The sequence below is a fragment of the Lissotriton vulgaris genome, chromosome 2_1, assembly GCF_964263255.1.
Source record: "Lissotriton vulgaris chromosome 2_1, aLisVul1.2, whole genome shotgun sequence".
Taxonomy (NCBI): domain Eukaryota; kingdom Metazoa; phylum Chordata; class Amphibia; order Caudata; family Salamandridae; genus Lissotriton; species Lissotriton vulgaris.
In genome coordinates, this window is record NC_141687.1 from 297,372,746 (window position 1) to 297,392,267 (window position 19,522).

Genomic DNA, 19,522 nt, shown 5'->3' on the forward strand with positions numbered 1-19,522 from the left:
TTCTCTACTGTCTCTTTTGTTAAGGGTGTTCGGTGTTCTTACTAATACGCTCCCAGACTCTGATTATCTATGAGAGAACGCACAGCTACAAGAAATAAAAACTAGTAGGAGTTCTGGGAGCTGCCGAGCATTTGCCTTTATTCACAGTATCTCAGCCTACTTCAATACTGTCACATGTCCCCTTTGTCAGCACGCAGCTTATACTGGATTCCAACTCATGGGGCGCGCCAATGGCTAGGATCCTGCACGCTGTGGTCCCGATACGTACTTTGGTGCTTCTCGACTGGAACTGTCACTGTATCTAATTGTTTACCTTTAAATGGAGATGATGGGGCATTCTTGCAAGAATGACAGACAAGGGTTGTTGTTTCATAGCTTAATATAAAGAATTATTAGGCAGACTACAATAGATATACCACCAGTAATCCTAGCAGTGAAGCATGCAAATCATAAGTACAAATAACTCGGTACAGTTCTAAGGAAATCTGGCATAGATTCGCCTTTTAAAGGTGGTGAAAAAGATCTCTCCTCCTTACAGCAATCTGAATGTCCTTTTATTGGACTTTAGACAGAGACATTCATACATCCTACATGTATACATGAGTCTCAGGATTTTCACCAATAGGGAATAAGCAAATGCTACTACAGAATACATTTGAAGAGTCTCTCCTGGTAGAAATACATTTGTCCTTTAGTCGTTCTCACAGCCTATTCGAGCAGTTGAACCAATAACATTGCTTAGTAATCGCATGGAGGGCTGGAATCTCCTTGGTTACGTACAGCGAGAAAATGTCTCTGGAGAAGTGTGGCTCACTGGTTAGAGCAGGCAGACCCTGAAGCAGAGGTCAGACACAGGACCAGGGTTCAATTCCCGACGCGGCAGGGTCTTGAGCTCAAATGTCCACGGACTTGATAATTCTCGCTTCGGTGCCTGACCTAATCATGGGTTCACACTCTGCAACTCTGGACATTCAGCTTGCTTAATCTCCACAACGGCCCCCCGCGGTAGAATGCTGGCTTTCACAGGGAAAAGCCAGGACGGGTTCCCAAGGCAAGCGCTTAGAGACCCCTGGGTGATAAGCGCTATATAAAAATCCAATATACAACACTCTCTGTATATTTGTGAGAGCCAAGCAATGCTTTATTTAGTACAAAAGACAGCAATATTCACAACATGGTATATTGGGATATTGGTGCAACATGGAGGACAGCGCCAACTCAATCTAAATTAGCGTAAGCTCATGCTTTTAATAAAAGGAGAAAAGAAAACCACTCATATTCCCTATTTGACATTGCCTATTGCACACACGTTTGTAGAGCTGCGTTTAGTAGGGCATCATCTGTTTGCCCGCTTCTCCTTCCAGATGAAGAAAGAGAGATAACGAAACTTAGCTTAAACTTAGCTGAGAGAAATATTGCCACAAAAACTAAGAGAACAAGCATTTGCAATGCAATAGGTCTCGCATTAGGAAAGTTTGGGCTATTGGTATTGTAAATGTCACATTTTTTTTTCTATGTTGGTTTTGAAAATAACTAAATTAATATCTTTGTCATTTCGCATGCCAATAGTTTTAACTTTCGCAAATGTGACACCTATAGCATTTGTAATGCAATATGTGTTTAACATATTTGAACCAATTGTTGAATGGTTGCACAGATTGATACTGTGGTGGCGCTGAGTGATGTGGTGGCGACGAGTGATGCTGTGGCATTCAGTGATGCTGTGGTACCGCATAGTGATGCTGTGGTGCCCCTGAGTGATGCTGTGGTGGTGCTGAGTGATTCTGTGGTGATGCAATAGATAAATAGATAGAGTGCGATAGATAGGTAGAGTGAGGGCGATAGATAGATAGAGGGATGGCGATAGATAGATAGAGTGAAGGCGATAGATAGATAGATAGATAGATAGATAGATAGATAGATAGATAGATAGATAGATAGATAGATAGATAGATAGAGTGAGGGCAATAATAAGATAGATAGATAGATAGATAGATAGATAGATAGATAGATAGATAGATAGATAGATAGATAGATAGATAGAGTGAGGGCAATAGCAAAAGTGACGGCGATAGATAGATGGATAGATAGATAGATAGATAGATAGATAGATAGATAGATAGATAGATAGATAGATAGATAGATAGATAGATAGATAGAATGATAGATAGAGGGCAATAGATATATAGAGTGAGGGGCGATAGATAGATAGATAGATAGATAGATAGATAGATAGATAGATAGATAGATAGATAGATAGATAGATAGATAGATAGATAGATAGATAGATGGCAATAGATATATAGAGTGAGGGGCGATAGATAGATGGATAGATAGATAGATAGATAGATAGATAGATAGATAGATAGATAGATAGATAGATAGATAGATAGATAGATAGATAGATAGATAGATAGATAGATAGATAGATAGAATGATAGATAGAGGGCAATAGATATATAGAGTGAGGGGCGATAGATAGATAGATAGATAGATAGATAGATAGATAGATAGATAGATAGATAGATAGATAGATAGATAGATAGATAGATAGATAGATAGATAGATAGAGGGCAATAGATATATAGAGTGAGGGGCGATAGATAGATAGATAGATAGATAGATAGATAGATAGATAGATAGATAGATAGATAGATAGATAGATAGATAGATAGATAGAGTGAGGGCGATAGATAGAGTGAGGGCAATAGATAGATAGATATGTAGAGTGAGTCCGATTGATAGATAGAGTGAGTGTGATAGATATATAATGTGAGGGTGATAGATAGATAGAGTGAGGGCGATAGATAGAGTGAGGACGATAGATAGAGTGAGGGCGATAGATAAAGGGAGGGCGGTAGATAGATAGAGTGAAGGTGATAGATAGATAGAGTGAGGGCAATAGATAGATAGAGTGAGGGCGATAGATAGATAGAGTGAGGGCGATTGATATATAGATAGATAGATAGATAGATAGATAGATAGATAGATAGATAGATAGATAGATAGATAGATAGATAGATAGATAGATAGATAGATAGATAAAGTGAGGGTGATAGATAGATAGATAGATAGATAGATAGATAGATAGATAGATAGATAGATAGATAGATAGATAGATAGATAGATAAAGTGAGGGAGATAGATAGATAGATAGATAGATAGATAGATAGATAGATAGATAGATAGATAGATAGATAGATAAAGTGAGGGTGATAGATAGATAGATAGATAGATAGATAGATAGATAGATAGATAGATAGATAGATAGATAGATAAAGTGAGGGAGATAGATAGATAGATAGATAGATAGATAGATAGATAGATAGATAGATAGATAGATAGATAGATAGATAGATAGAGTGAGGGCGATAGATAGATAGAGTGAGGGCGATAGATAAATTGAGTAAGGGCGACATATAGATATATAGAGTGAGGGCGATAGATAGATAGAGAGATAGATAGAGTGAGGGCGATAGATAGATAGATAGATAGATAGATAGATAGATAGATAGATAGATAGATAGATAGATAGATAGATCGATCGATAGATCGATAGAACCTAGTTGTTACAGGTTTGAATCCCGGTAGGTCCACTCAGCCTTTCATCCTTCTGAGGTCGATAAAATGAGTACCAATGCGTTGGTCAACAATAAACTTCTGTTATTCAGCGCCAAGATTTCCTTGGGTGAGCGTGTGCTTTACAATTACACGTTATGTTATGAGCTAGAAACAATTCTCTGATAAAATCTGAAAATTATGCAGCAGATGACAGATTATGCGGCAAATCCATAATTGTGCGAAAAATGCTAGGGCCGCAGAATCATGTCATTCCAGTGGCTCTGGTTATGAATGAGTTGGTCATTGCTATTTCAAGTGTTGCTCCACAAAAGTATAGCTGGTTTCCTACACTCCTCTCTGCAAAGAAATGCCCTGTTTAAAGAGTCCGCTCATTTCAGGGTCTGAACCAGAACTTGTGCACAGATGCAGGTGTGAGGTGCCCCCTGAATGGGCTGTTAGCACAAATCAGACTTAAAGCAGCTGGGTTGCACTTTTTCCAAGCCTGAGGAGACTGCAGTAAAATATCCAATTTCCCAAAGAAATTCCAGCGCTCGCACAAGAGCTCAAAACATAAGCCTTGCGGCCAAACAAAACAATCCAGCAGCCATTAGCGCCATGGTATTTTGGCAGGGCAGAGGAACACGACGAACGCGTCCCCACCCAGTCAGCGAACTTCAGCGAATTTGATGAAAGAAATAGACAGTAAGGTTGAAGGGTGGACTCATACAAAGACGAAGGAAAATAACGAGCGGAATTAAAGAATTCGAGGAAAAAGGAAATCGGAGGTAAAAGAGACTTCGAGTAAAGGGATAAAAGAAAGAAAGGAGGATATGAAAAGAAAAAAGAAAAATGCACAGAAAGGCAGACAAATCAAGCTTAGTATGGAAAATGTAAAAAAAAAAACAAGAAAGAAATGAATGGTGGTGGAGAAGTGTAGAAGTAGAAAGAAAAAAATCAAGGAAAATCCAAACGGTCTGGCCTAGGCAAGGTGGTGCGACGTTTAATAGTTGTTTGACTTTTTTTTGTTTTTTTACTACAAGCATGTCCCTTAAAAATGAAAAAAACTGGAATGAAACATGGTGTCTACATTGGATGGCCATATTTTTGCACTACAAATCATATGTATTTTTTAAACAGTACAGGTGCTTCCTAGCAAGAAGGTTGCACTTCAAGAGGAATAGAAACCTTTTATCTGGTCTAATACAAATCACAGACATCCTAGGATTCTTTTTAGCACAGTAAAATAACAGCTCACTAGTCGCTTATTTTTGCCAGAATGTGCACATGCTCAGTAAGAATGCTGCCCTTAACAGAGCAGTAAACCAATGGCTGAAGTGGGCAGACCCATTGATGCACTTAGTTTGCTGCGGTGGGCAGCATCAAAATGTGGACGAGAGATAGGTAAGTGGGTGAGTGGATGTGACTGTGTCCACAAAAAAGAACACAGGCTTTTTTTTCTTTTCATTTGCCGAATTAACATGGATCGGTAAAAAAAAAATGTAAGAAGACATGCAAATGTGTTTTTTTTTATAATGGAAGAGCTGGTTCGGAGGGGTGCAAGCAACACGGCAGGGAAGAGACAACATGAAGCCCAGTGGCAAAGAGAGAAGCACACCAATGAAAGAGGGCAACACAAGCACAGGTGTGGGTATAGAAGCATATGCACAAGAGAGAGCAACATGGACTGGGAGAGAAAAGCCCGTGATGGAGACAGTTGAAAAACACATGTACTCTCGTGGAGTACTTAAATATAAAATAAAAAATCGTAGTTCCAAATAAGCAAGCGGAGGAAACATAGAAGCCAGCCAAAGAGATGTAAAGAGGCCATGCTCCATGGGAGGGATAAACACAACACAGGCTGAAACAAGCATAGCCATCCTTGGGGGAGGGGTGCGACAGGAAATAGAACAATGCAATTATGCCTGGCATGTCAAGAAAAGAGACAAAAACAAACCATCGGCCAGGAAACGGCCTGACAAAGCAACGCCAAGCACTGCCATTTCTACAGAGCTTTAACTTGCCATATTATAAGGAATGTGGTTCAGAGCAAGACGGTATATGGCGCCGATGGGCACAAATAATGACACTCGCCTATGGCTGTTGCACATCTCTGAGAAATGCAAGCGTTTTTAACAGATCGAATAATTTATAAAGCCGTAATGCTCATAAACTGTCCAAAAAAAGACACTTTAGTTAGATATGTCTTAATGAAAAAAAAAAGAATAGGTGTTTCCCAGTGGAAATTTGCATTCCGATAGTTTCAGCAAGAATGTGCAGGGGGGATATGTGTATTGTATTAAACTTTAATGCATTTAGTATATTCTTAAATGGAAATAAGCCGAAATATGGGCAGTTTGCAGAGTTTTTCTCCTCCAGAATTGTCCAATACTCTGTGTATTTACTTTCACCACACTGGTTGGTCTGGTTAAGCGACGAGCAGAAGCACCAATGTAGGAAAGTTTTTTTTTTAACTTTAACACTGAGCGCGGTTTCCTTGATGCGGGCGCTGTGCTCAATGTTAAAGGTAAACAAGGGGAACAAGGACTGGGCGAAAAGGGAGGGGGGAATGCCAGCAGGAAAAGTGATCACTTTTGCGTCCGCTTTGATGTTCTCAGTGGCCGAGCGGCTCACTGAGAACATCAAAGCGGACACCAAAGTGATCACGCAGGCAGACAAATGGTTTGCGCGCTCGGCGCACATGCACTGTACCCGGTCTGCACTTTGGGAGCACTTCTGAAACCCCCTACTTGATATCTCACCAAAGCATCGCTGACGCGATGGCTTAGGCGAGACCTAAAAAGGACAGAAAGAAAAGTGTCTCATGGCAGTGGATGTATTAGAATGGCAACCTCATAGTCTTTGTAAACGTAATCTAAATTAGTGTAAGCTCAGCTCATAATGTTTTTAATAAAAGCAGGGAAAAAACACTCCCACAAGCACAATTTCTGAATCACTACTTCAATCTCCATTATAAAACATCATTAATTAACTTTGGGTTTGTAGGAAAGTAGGAGCTGCTTTCATGTTTACCTCCATTTTTTTCTTGTGTCAGTCTGTTTTTTGACTCGTATGATTGGGATCCTGCTAATCAGAACCCCAGTCACTGTGCTTCCTCCTAAATTTGACTTGGTAAGTACTTATATAGGAGCTGCACCGAACCCGGTCATGTTTGGTTATCAAACATGTTGGAAATCATACCCAAACACCGATTCCAGTATTGGAAGTATGATCCCAGGTACTGGGTGGCTCCCATGGGGTACCCCCTGTACTCCTGGTTGTAGGAAGCTGGCTCTGTATATACTATGCCAAAGTAAGGTATGTTGAGTCTAGGGGTTCCCCAGAGGAATAGTAGAGGCTAAATAAGATAATTACTAGCAGGTCTCTTTGTGGTTGTGTGGTTGTGTGGTCGAACAGTTAGCTTTATCAGGAGGGTGTGTTCAACATTTATTGTATTCACTCAATCAATAATGATGGCACAAACTCAGAGACAGAATCCAGACCAAGTAGGTAAGTATAAAAAAGTTATACTTATGGTATATTTCTAGAACCAAGCGGGTCTTTCAAATTCAAAACTTTACAAGGAAATGCAGTTGCGGTGGAAACTGCAATTGTTAAAGATTTGTTTTGGTTTTTAAAACAGCTAAAAATGCATAGAAATTACTTTAGAGTAGTTTTAGATTACTTTTTAGTAACTATTGCTACTCAGGGTGATATGCCTAGATATTAAACAGTGGGTCTTACACAACAGTTTTTAGGTCAAAGAAATTTACTTTGGTTTTTACTCCAAAAATTCAGTTCAATACTTTTGAAAATTTTTGGACAAAAAATCCTAACATTGGTTCCTATGGAAGAGTGTTAACGGTTTACAGGTAAGTATGGCTTTTGGAGTGTAGGCCAAGTCCACACCAACAGTGGCAAGTCCAAGTGCAGGGTGTTTAGGAGGGGTCTGGAGCTCCACGCAAGCCCATGGAATTTGCCAGTTTGGGATTTTGGCTGCATGCTCGGTCCAGGGCGTTTTCTGGGAGGAACTAACAGCTGGGCAGGTAAGTTAGAGGGCTCGGGGACGTAGGTGCACCTCAGGTCCTTTTCTCCAGGGCGCATGGCGGCATGGATTCAAGGGTGCCTTTTGAGAGCAAATTGTTTTCACAACAGATTTTATTAAATTTTTACCAAGACAAGGCCCGATAGTACCACAAATAAACACTGCAATCTCGTGATCAATAACAAAATACCTTGTCTATAGCACCATGTACATAATAGTCCTTTGAAGAGAAGAACAATCTTCTGTAGTCTGTAGCATGTAAACAACTTGCAAACAATTTGTAAACAACGGTTTGTGCATAAACTCTCCACGGCCCACTTTGAGGTTGGGTCCTCAGCAGGCTCAGAGTCTTTCTTTGGAGTTTCTATCTAACAGAGCTGCTGTTCGCAGGAGATCTGGTCTTTGTGGAAGGCAGTCAGTCCTCCCAGGGATTCTGGAGGTCACTGGCTGCAGGACAAGTCGACTTTTGGTGCAGGAGCTCTGGAAACTGCAGACGGCTGGTAGGGCTGGGGTCAACTCAGTTCTTCTCTACCGTCTCCTCTGCTGTGCGACTTCTTCCATCCTTCTTCTTCATAGGTTGCAGAAATCTAGGGAGGCAAGGTTCAGGGTCACCCATAAATACTTAATTTAGGGGTGTTTACAGGGGAGTACAGGTCGGGACCAATAGGTCACTTCCATGGGGTGACTACACACTCTATTATGCCACCCTCCAGTGGGAGAGTGCATGAGCCTCTCCCTAATTGGCTCTTCAAGATGTACGGGACTGAGATGTGGGCTCCATCTTGCCTCCCCCACCTGAGAGTTGGGTTGGCAAAGGTGGGCATACTTCTCCTCCTAACTTGGTTTTCACGACGATTCTCCCGTTCAAAAGGGGGGGGGTCAGGATCGGTGGGAGCCAGTTGCTGGGGGAAGCAAAAGGCAGAGACAGCTTACAAAGGCGGCTGGCCTTTGAAGCTTCCCCTCTCGTGGATCCAGCCCATCCTGGGGGAGAAAGCATGACACCTCTGCCCAAGATGGGCTTAGTTTCTGAACCCAGAGAGCAGAGGCCTTCAACCCAGCGGCCCAAAAACCTGTCTGGTGGTGGCAAAGGCAGGCAGTCATTCAGGAACCACACCAGGGCTGGTCGTTTTTCAGGGGCATCTCTAAGATGCCCTCTGAGTGCATTTGACATTAAATCCCACACTGGCATCAATGTGGGTTTAATGTGCTATGATGTTTGCTACCAAACCTCCCCGGTTTCTCTATAGACATTATGGAGTTGTGGAGTTTGTAATGACCAACTCCCAGACCATAAACCCTTTATGGCTTTATTGCATTCACAGTGTCTAAGAATGGACTCATACAACAATACCCTCACCTGTGGACTATTGCAACCCTGCTAGAGGGGTGACTTACCTAGGCCCCAGGCAGTGGGTTGCAGGCATGGCACACAGGGATGTGTGCCATATCGTCTTTTCACTTTTCTCTACACCAAATCATGCAGCCTGCAGTGGCAGTGTACGTGGGTGTTAAGGTGAAGCCACTCTAAGGGTGGCACAATAGGTGCTACAGCCCTTAGAGGTCTTCCCTGGTCACAATGATCTTGGTACCCATAGTACCTTTTACAAGGGGCTTACATGTGGCCAGAGGTGTGCCAATTGTGGGTACAAAGGTACAGTTTCGGGAAAGAACACAGGCCCAGTGAACCTGATTGGCAGGGACCCAGGGCACATCAGGTCAGAGTGCATCAAGTAGCAGCCAAAAAGTTTATTGGGGGGGGTGTTACTGCAACAGAAACCCACTTTCCTATACCGGTTACAGCCACTCAGGGTCTGACAATCCGCTAGTGCTGCTGCAACCAGACACGATTCTGCCCTCTTGCTGCTGAGCCAAGCTTGAGCAAGGGAGGGTGGAACAATAGGTTTCCTGTCACCCACCTCCTCAGACAGGACGTAGTGTATTGGGCTAGGGTGGGGGTGCTTACCAGCGCCACCAGACTGTATTGAAGGGCACATTTGGTGCACTCTTTTCATACTCCAGTTTGAACCAGTTCGGGGAGCCCTTGCTATCCTCCCCTCTATCCAGCCCCTCCTCTGGGAGTGACCGCTGAGTCGTCATAACCACTTTCCTAGGGTATTTAGGGGCTTACCTGTGGGTGGGTCCTCAGATACGTCCTAGGACAAGACTCAAGCCTGAAACCACGTCACTTTTCAACCGTCTGTACACTTGAATTTCGCTGGACTTTGTCTGGAACTGAGACTCTATCAAGGAAGACTCCTGCTGCTCCGGGTCTTTCTGTTCTGCAAGTCTTCTTTGTTGTCTGTGCTTCTTCCAGGATACTCAACAGACCTGTGGGCATCAAGGACACCCGAAGTAATATTTCCTTGGAGTAAAGTCAGTATTTTGCATCTGCAAGGCACTGCATCAAAGCTGACCGGTCTGCTGCTCCTGGCGTCCTATGTACTTCGAAAGGCTCAGCAACACAGTTGGTGGTTCTGCAACTCCCTCGAGGCCTGGCCTGTTCTCTCACCAAGTTTGAGGGCGCTATCCCTTGTCGCAACCGCTGGAACTGAACCCTGTGCACAGCATCAACTTGCCATTGCCAAGGCTTGTTGGCTCTGCACGCCAGAGATCTTCAGGCTACAAGAAGCTCCAGCCTCCAGCATTGCTTCCTGCCAAGTACAGCGTCTTCACTGAATTCTCTGCCCCAATGGCCTTTCTACTTGGTGAGCTGCTTGAGGTCCTCCTGTAATTTCTGTGCCTCCTACCTGTGGGTCCTCCTTAGGGCCTCCTCCTGCTTCAGTGGGCTCCCCAGTTTGCTTGACGCCTGCTCTGACTCCCCTGCTGGGAGTGAGTCCCTTGGACCTTGCTCGTCCCAACGTTGCTCCTTCCCATTTGTAAATATGAACTGACACAAATCCACACCCTGTAAATAAAAATCACTGAAACACTAAAGGCTGTGTGATCTCCATGTTTAAACACAGGTTTGTCTCAGTTGTTGTCTTCAGCAGGTGCAGGGATCAATGTTGTCTGTAATCATGGCTCTGTGTGATTGACCTAGGGACAATCTGAGAACAACAAGAACAGGTCAGGAAACTGAATGACACCCATCACACAACAACGTACTGCAACCTCCCACAAACCACAATCATCACAAAGTAAGCGGATCACAGGACACAAATCAGGGAGCATTGCTTCTACACCATGTCCCACACACATGTGCAAACAGAACATAACAGGCAGCATTCACACACCACATCCACCCATCATCAGCAGACATACATCACGCTTTGAACTGCAGCACAAGAGGTAGTTACTCACAATCAAGGAAAGTAGCGATCAATGAGCTGAGGCCTCTGGTCCACACCTTCTTCCTCCCCACTATCCTCATCACTGGACATGTGTGCGATGGGAGGCGGAGCAACCTGTTGGTCAGCAGGGTCCATGATCAGTTGAATATCCTTGCGCAAGGCCAGGTTGTGGAGCATGCAGCAGGCAACCACGATTTTGCATACTTTGCCGGGTGAGTATGGCAGGGCCCCTCCGGTTTTATCCAGGCAGCGAAACCTAGACTTCAGCAGTCCAAAAGTACGTTCCACCACACTACGTGTCTTCCCATGGGCCTCATTATACCGCATTTCCCCTAGGGTAGTAGGATTTCGTAGGGGGCTTAGCAGCCACGGGCGGTTTGGGTACGCAGAGTCACCTAGGTGGGTGGATGACAGACACATACATCATTACCAGGAATGGTGTGAACAGCATGGCACACATACAACACAGTAGTCATCACAGCACACTCACCGACAATCCACGCACGTTCTTGACGCAGATTGGCCATCAGTTGGGTGACACTGCTGCTCCGCAGGATGTGTGAGTCATGTGCGGACCCTGGAAATCTGGCACACACATGGGAGATGATGTTGTCAGCCAGGCACACCACTTGCACATTGATAGAATGTTAGGGCTTCCGATTGCGATAGATGGGTTCACGTGCCTGGGGTGGAACCAAACCAATATGTGTGCCATCGATGGAACCCACTATATGTGGAATCTGGCCCAGGGCATAGAAGTCCCCTTTCACTGCAGCCAGCTCTGCCGGATGTGGGAAATGGATGTAATCATCCTTGTAACGCATCATGGCTTCCAGCACATCCCGCAGTACCATGCTGAACATGGATTGGGACATCTCCCCGGCATGACCAACTGTGTACTGGAATGTGCCTGTCGCAAAGAAGTGAAGTGCCGCCATCACCTCTGCTGTGGGTGTAATTGCTCCAGGATATGGCCTGCGTGGCTGCAGATGAGGTGCCAATTGTGCCACAAGGTCCTGCAATGTCGGTCGGTCAAGCCGGAATTTGCGGATCACCTCCTCTTCAACCATGTCCTCCAGCACAGTGTATGGTCGATGCACATTTGGAGCCCTCCTGTGTGTGAGTAGATGGTAGCAGATGTCAATTGTACAACACCGCACAGCTGTGCCACACTATCACATCTTGACTAACACAATAAAAATCATATATGTTGCAGACACTGATTGGATGTGTGACGTGACAGAAATATAATGCACTACACATAACTACACACACACTGTTCACCCACAAACACCATCCTGTGTGCAAACATGTACAATGCTACGTGCACACATGTTGAAAGTACAGCCAACATCACATGACTGAGGGCCCATGTGTGGACAAGCATCCCCACAGACACACATGGATGTGCACTCACAACATGAACATGTAACACACCCTCCTTGTCTTCATGCACCCATGACCCCACCAACAAAGCTGTGCATCCTCACATGACAGGCATGGACATACAACAGACGACACACAGACGCATACACAGAAAGCATGTATACCCCCATAATTGCTACTTGCACACACAAAACACACAATCATGACTGCTTCAAAATGTCAGTACACGGCCTTAATGGACTGTGTAGATGTGTACAATTACAAACGTGTGACCTCAAAACCAATATTTCACCACATTGCCATGCACATCTGACGCAACTTGGGCTCACATCACTGTGCTTTGTAAAGCACTGGCAAGATCATTGTCATGATCACACATGCAACAAATGGACATTATTGTGACACGTGGATGACATAACGAGTATTGTACTTAAATATACATCCTGGCTCCTGGGGTCTAGCTACATAGGACACAACCGGGTGGTTTGGTCTTCTTTCTTCAGGCCCCCTTAAAGTTCAATTTATAATTTCCTATTTGGGAAAACACTGTTGTACACTGAAAGCCTGTAGCATGACTTGCTGAATCAGGGACATATTTCTGACTATGGACATTAACCCTTTAAGTGCTGCCGTCGGCCAACGGTCGTCGCGAGCACTACCTTGCCAGTGCTGCGCACGACCGTTGGCCGACGGGCCAGCACCCGTTATTCGAACGTTCAGCACTGGGCGCTGAACGTTCGACGCTCTTAAGGAGCTAAAATCCTGCTTAATAATGTCATATATTTATCATTTATGTAACTATGTGGACTGTCTGTACCATCCGTTACCGTAAGCTGGACCAGAATATGTTACGCGCCAGTGTCAGTCAGCATGATGTTTAACTTCCCAGGAATGTGCTGTCATGAGCAGGACTGCTGCTTTGCGCAGAGCAGGGAAGCCCTGTGTAGCAAGTCTCAGGCTGCGGTGGGATTCAAATTCTTGGGGTCCAAAAGGACAGGACCAGGAAAAATCAAGGGCGGATTGAATGTCCTACAGAAATGGTTAAAAATGCAGACCGTTATATTTGATCATGTGTACTTGTAATTGAAACTGATGGTGTGAAACAATTATGAAAATAATAAATGACGTATGACACGCTTTTTTCTATCATTTGTAAAGCAGAGAAAACAGGCTACGTTATTCAACCCAGAGAGTATTCGGATGTAACCATTCTCCAGGCTAGGACAATGGACACCTCTTGCTGGGAAAGCCAGGACTCATCCAGAGCCCACTCAAGCACCTTTGCTACAGCATGTGAGACCAAGAGCAGTGTCCCCTCGGAGACCCACCTGCCAGCAGAATGGGAAGCAGTAAGTATGAGGCCTAGAAGAGATGGCACCATTTCCTAAGCCGTATGGATTGACATGGAAAACATATTTACGAAGCACACTTGGACATGCTGAGCATGCATCAAATGTTTTTATTTCATCCTTTATAATATATGCATTCGATACCTGTGTCTCTAATCAACCCCAGTGAAGGTCATTTTCATACGTGACCATAGGCCTAATTTGAACCGTCACAGTGGTGATTTTCCATTCTTCATCTTAGTTTTTTTCAGGGCATGCTTATCTCATCCCTTCTGGCATTTTTGCCTTTTTTTGTCTTGAGCCAACAGTATCAGTTCTGGACCCAGATATATAGGGCCAGCCTTTCATACTTACATCCAATGCAGCAAGACACTTGGCAGCAATGCGTGAAAGGGCAGGAATGTGCCATATTCAACATTATACGCGCATTGCTGGTAAACAATGTGCTTCCTCTTGCCAATGCTGTCACCCTTGGGCTGGGATGCTAGGGTGTCTGCGCTCTTAGCAGGATTATTTTTGTGCAGGAAAGGGCACCTTCCGGCACAAATTCAATCAGCAGAGATATTTGCCTTTTTCTAAATGTGCCACAGAATGCAGCACACTTAGAAGATAGGGGAAACAATGTGGAAAAATAAAGATATTTCTCCTCATTGTCCCTACCCTGGTAAGACATAGCCAGTTTATTCCTTCTCAGATTTACCTGTCTTGGTAAATCTGGGAATGCGCCAAAATTCGCAGGTGGATGCATGGAAACACCCACACTTCACCTATGGAATGCCTTCCCAGGGCAGAGTAATAAGAGGCAGTGGCACTATTTTGGACACTGTTGTTTAATACTAGTAATACCCCTGTTAAAATTGGTCTAAGGGTTGATCCGCTATTTTCAATATATCTCGTGTGGGCATTTTCTGTACTACGAAATGTATTTATATTTCCCTTATTGTGGCTTGGTTTTGGGCTATATTTGAGACAAAATAGCATAGCAAAAACCTTTCACATTTATAATATCAAAATAGTAATATAAAAATAATCCCCAATATCTGGTCAACAAAGATCAAAATTTACTCTGTTTGTTCTACAATTTATTTTTCCTTGTGTCAAATAATGTGTTAGATAGAGCAACATGTAGGAAACATATTCCACATTTTGGATTTTAATGTGAATGTATGTTCAGTTAGGACCCAATAATTATTTTCATATTTATTCCAAATATGTTATGCTGTGGGCTAGGTAAAAAGTGTAGATGACTATGAGAATCTTTCAAGTATTTGCTAGTAGTCTACCACACCAACTAACAGAAAAGAATGACTGACTTCTCAATCCCACCGATGAGCCATAGACTACCGGACCTGAGCACTGTGCAGAATAGGTTTTGGTACCTCTACTTCGTGATAACTGAGCCCCTTAACATAGCCTGTTGCAATGAACATCTAGTGAGGAAAAGGAAACTATAACCAAATGATAGGCTCAGTTTGTTTATCTCTCCTCATTATCATATACTAGGGAAAATACACACATTCGCCCCGGATATATATTGAACAATGTTGTGATTGCAAAGAACCGCATGCTCTATCAGCAAACCCGTGGAAAACGTTACTGCTTTTAAAAGAGAGGCCGTGAAGTCGGCTCCCTTTATAGCAGAGAGATCCCTGTCTCGCAGATTGGGATTCCTAAATACAGTGGGCAGCCCTCTACCAGGGTGACAGAGATCAGAACCTTCCTCCCCTGGGAAGACGCCAGTGCTGCCAGTCAAGGCCTAAATAACGCATAAGGCACCTATACCCCTCAACATATAATTTGAAGTGTTTTATCCCCCACAACGATTTTTAGTTTTTTGCAACGGGGACCAGTGTATAATCTGAACCAGAATTTAGGATATATTGTTGGAAAGGTGTGCCTTACTACTCGTGTGTGAAGACATCTTCTTTGGGGCATGTTTACTAAATACTGTTTCATGGAACGCCGGGAAGAAAGCAAATTTGTTAAACTGTGTTTCTTGAAATGCAGAGAGAGCAGAAATGCATCATATCTACTAAAATATTGCACACTTCTGCTTCCTCCTGGTGCCGGGGCATGTGTGCCCCTAACACCAACAGAGACACCCTTATGCCTTGTTTCAAGGATGCCTAAGTTACTTGCAGGAAGGGATACCTTTCTGCACAAAAACAATCCAAAGAGAAATGTTCCACTTTCCATGCATGATACAGAATGCATCATGCATAGAAAGAGGAAATACCGAGGAGAACAAAATATTTCCTCTTCGCTATGCCATCCTCTTGGAGGTGTACCAATTTGATGCAATTCCAGAGTTACAAACCTTTGTAAATCTTGAAGTGCGTCAAATCCATGGGTGGATGCAATGGAACTCCTGTGCTTCACCCATTTACCGCCTACCAGCTCGAAATGTAAAGTAATGCAAGGTAAGCTGCTGTATTGCATTTCATTTTTTTTTTTTTTACAAAGCCCCTTGTGTAGCTTTGTAAATCGGAATTAAGGAATTGTGATGCCCTCCATCGCCTAGCATGAAGTAAGGACAACACAACTCCTTGATAACATTAAGATAAAATGCAGACAAATAAGAATCTATTTATAATCAGCAAAATATTTAGAAAGTACATTGATACATGAATTTAATTTGTTCTAATCTCATTTATCAGATGTTGCTGCCTTATCTAGGAATTGTTACTGATCAGAATCTACCTGTTGTCTTGCAAAATCTGTCAGATATCTAAAATAAGTATTAGGAGACACCTATGTTCCACACTGGACAGGCACTTAGGGGCAGATTTACAAGCCCCGTGCGCCAATTTTGCGCTGCCTTTGCGTCACTTCTGTGATGCAGCGGAGGCGTAAAGCTAGCGCCATGCTGCAACAGATTTACAACGTGACACATCTAGGGAGACATGAAACCTGCGTCAGGTTTCATGTCGCCGTTACGGCGCAGGGTGAGTGTTCCGGCGCAGGAACGCATCGGAAAAGTGCCTGAGTGAAATCTCACTTTTCCGACGCCGCTGCGTCAAAACCCTGCGCCTGCTTGAAGCAGGCGTAAGGTTTGACGCACCACGTTGTGTATGGGCAGGCCACAAGCATTGCTGGAGTGTCGTCGTGCTTGCGACACGACTTCAGCAATCTCCAATGATTTGCAGGGACTCGCCAGTTGTCAAAAATCTGCCCACAAGTTTAGAATTATGAACTCCGATGTTCATAGACCCAGAGCTCTTTTGTAGACACTGTGTGACATCTGACACAACTGGGATTGCTTGCTTCATCACAAAACATCTGATGATGAAACTATCGGCGGATTAGTCACTGGAAATGTTCTCACTTTTTTGGTATGCTTTGGAAAGATATTATGGTGGTTACTTGAAATGTATTTACTACAGAGGTATACTTTGGAATGTTAGTATGAGATGTAAATCACGACCTACTACAAGTCTCAACTAGTACGTCTTTTCCCACAGTTGAATGAGCACACTGGTGAAGGTCACTACTAGCTTATTGTCAGATAAACTAATTATGTGTAATATATTGTACAATTCCTAGCACTGAGGAAGTCAGTAAATGACGGAAAATGTTGAATTAAGAAATTATTGGAATCTGAATGGTGGATCACTCTGAGGCGAAGTGCTCAAAGGTATATTTGTGCAGCTATATAACTTTTTACAGAGAAACTCCCTGGTGAGATGTTTAAGAGCAGGATATTTAAATATCTTCTTAGAGACAAGTCGGAAGGTTGTATGACTAACTGAGCTAAAACACAAAGTGGTAACTAAAAGGGTTGCACAAGTTGGGACAACCCCAGTGAGACAGCTGACTAGATATCTCAACTTATCTTGGTCTTTCAAAAACTGCGAGGGCAAAAAGACTAATTCACTGTTAGCCAATCCCAAAATTATCTGAACTTCATCTGATCCCAAGAAAACATATGGCATCAGGAGAGACTGCCAGGATGTCAGTAGATCTGAATATCAAGGTGTGTTTTAGGGTAGTATTTTCAAGGCAAATGTCTTACATTTCTTCTACCAGGTCCTGAGAGGAAGGCATGGCAAGGGCAGCTCTGTAGAGTCGTTGCTGTACAGGACTGTCAAGGAGTGAACACTGTGAAGGTCTCTCTTATTTTCTTCTTGATTGCGCAAGAAAGGGCCAACTTTTCCCAACAGCCATTAGTATACGCATGAAAGTTGACACATGTCTCAACAGACCCATCCAATCAATAATTTCAAAACAGATCTCAAAATCAAAGCTGACGTCTTCAAACAAGCAAACATTGTAGAATGTCTACCGTTGTAGACTGTCAGGACTTGTCAAAGAGAACTGCTTCTTTCTGTACGCTGGGTGGCCTCTTTAAAAGGGTCCCGGTTAGGAGTAAAAAGCTACAAGTGGCAGAAAGCATTTCTTGGCAATATTGGTAGTTCTTGATTGACGATGGTGAATGGTCAGGTGTTCAAAAGCAAGACACCAAAACTTTCCTGGTTCAGGGTCGACAGAGAGTCCAGAAGAAAGATTTTTATGAGAGCTATCCATCTAAGAATTCTGCTTCACAAAAAGGAAACAAACATTCTGGACAAAAAACGAATTTAAATGGGCGATGAACGGTATGAAGAAATAGCGATACAAGGGCATTGCAGCTCACTCTTCTCTCACCAAGCTTCCTTATAGGTGGTTTAGGCAGGTCATCATAAGGAAAATGGTTAAGACTGTTCTACTTACACTTTTGTGTAAGTTTACTATTTTTTGATATTCACAAACTACGAGTTTTATTTTACTAATAGTAATTTTACGACTGCAGAGACTCTGCAGTCAGGGCAGAGAACTCCACACATACAAAGATAGGTCAGGCCTATCTTTAATTCAGCAAGGATCAGCTGACTTAACTCTGAATAAAGATTGTCTAAAGGAAGTTAGCCGCTGACGAACAATCCCACTGGAATGGCCAAATGTATTTCCAAAGGATTGAAATTCCACAAACAGCATTCCAATGCTGCAATTATGATAAGCCTGCATCATCTTCACCCTGTTCTATCTGTGAATTTGTGAGAACCTGGCTTTGCCCGTGTTCTGCCTCAGTGGCAGAGAGAGGTTTTTTTCACCTGTAGTCTGAAAGACTTGCTGCGATAGTTTCAGCTGTTCGCCTGGATTCTGGAAGCCCTGTTATCATTCTTCCCTGGCATTATGTTCCAAAGATATCATTGAGGTGACTGTTTGGCCTTCACCATATATCCCTTGCCTGTCCCAGCTCATGGGCTGGTAGGTCCCGTGGTTGTCCATGTCCTGCGTGTGACGCTGAGAAAAAAGATGTCGACCAGGCAGCCTCCAGATGGTTGGACTTGCAGGGTTTCTGTATGCTTCCTAACTTTGAATGTCCTGCTTTCCTTGCTGTTAGTTCAATATTTATTCCTTAAATAATAATTAAGACCTCCGAGGATATTACATTTATATGAGTTCTCAATCCTGTGTAACACCTGGGGTAATCCTTGACGTCTCACCATTGCTACCCAAAAGGAGTATCTTGGTTGTCCGACTGGTGTATCTAGTATCCAATGCTCTCGGATTAGTGGTCAGGACAGTCTCTATCAAAAATACGTGGCAGTAGCAGATGACTCCCACAGGATCCAAAGAGTGGGATTCACCTCCATTCACACATTTAGAACTAGTGGATGAGGAAGAGGAATGAAGTGGTGATGCCATTCCTCTCCTTCAGCACTTTCTTTGTAGTGGGATGTGCTCAATTTGCGGTATTTTACAAATGTCACAAGAGTCTGAAATCCATAATTACTCATTGAGTACCCATTTGGTGAGCTTTCTGCTCTTTCTGCAGGTGCACTCGCCTGGCTTGAAATCAATTATTGGCTCTTTTTGCTGACACAAAGAGCTTCAAACAGGCCTCTTCCTCA

General features: G+C 43.3%; 1 protein-coding gene across 1 annotated transcript in view; it reads left to right on the plus strand.

Annotated features, from left to right (window-relative positions):
• Positions 1–19,522, plus strand: part of TEX14 (testis expressed 14, intercellular bridge forming factor) — a 1,917,691-nt gene that overhangs the window by 1,707,059 nt on the left and 191,110 nt on the right. The window contains exon 23 of the mRNA XM_086954052.1: positions 13,438–13,628. Within this exon, the coding sequence (XP_086810178.1) occupies positions 13,438–13,628 (191 nt within the window). The remainder of the gene's footprint in view (positions 1–13,437; positions 13,629–19,522) is intronic.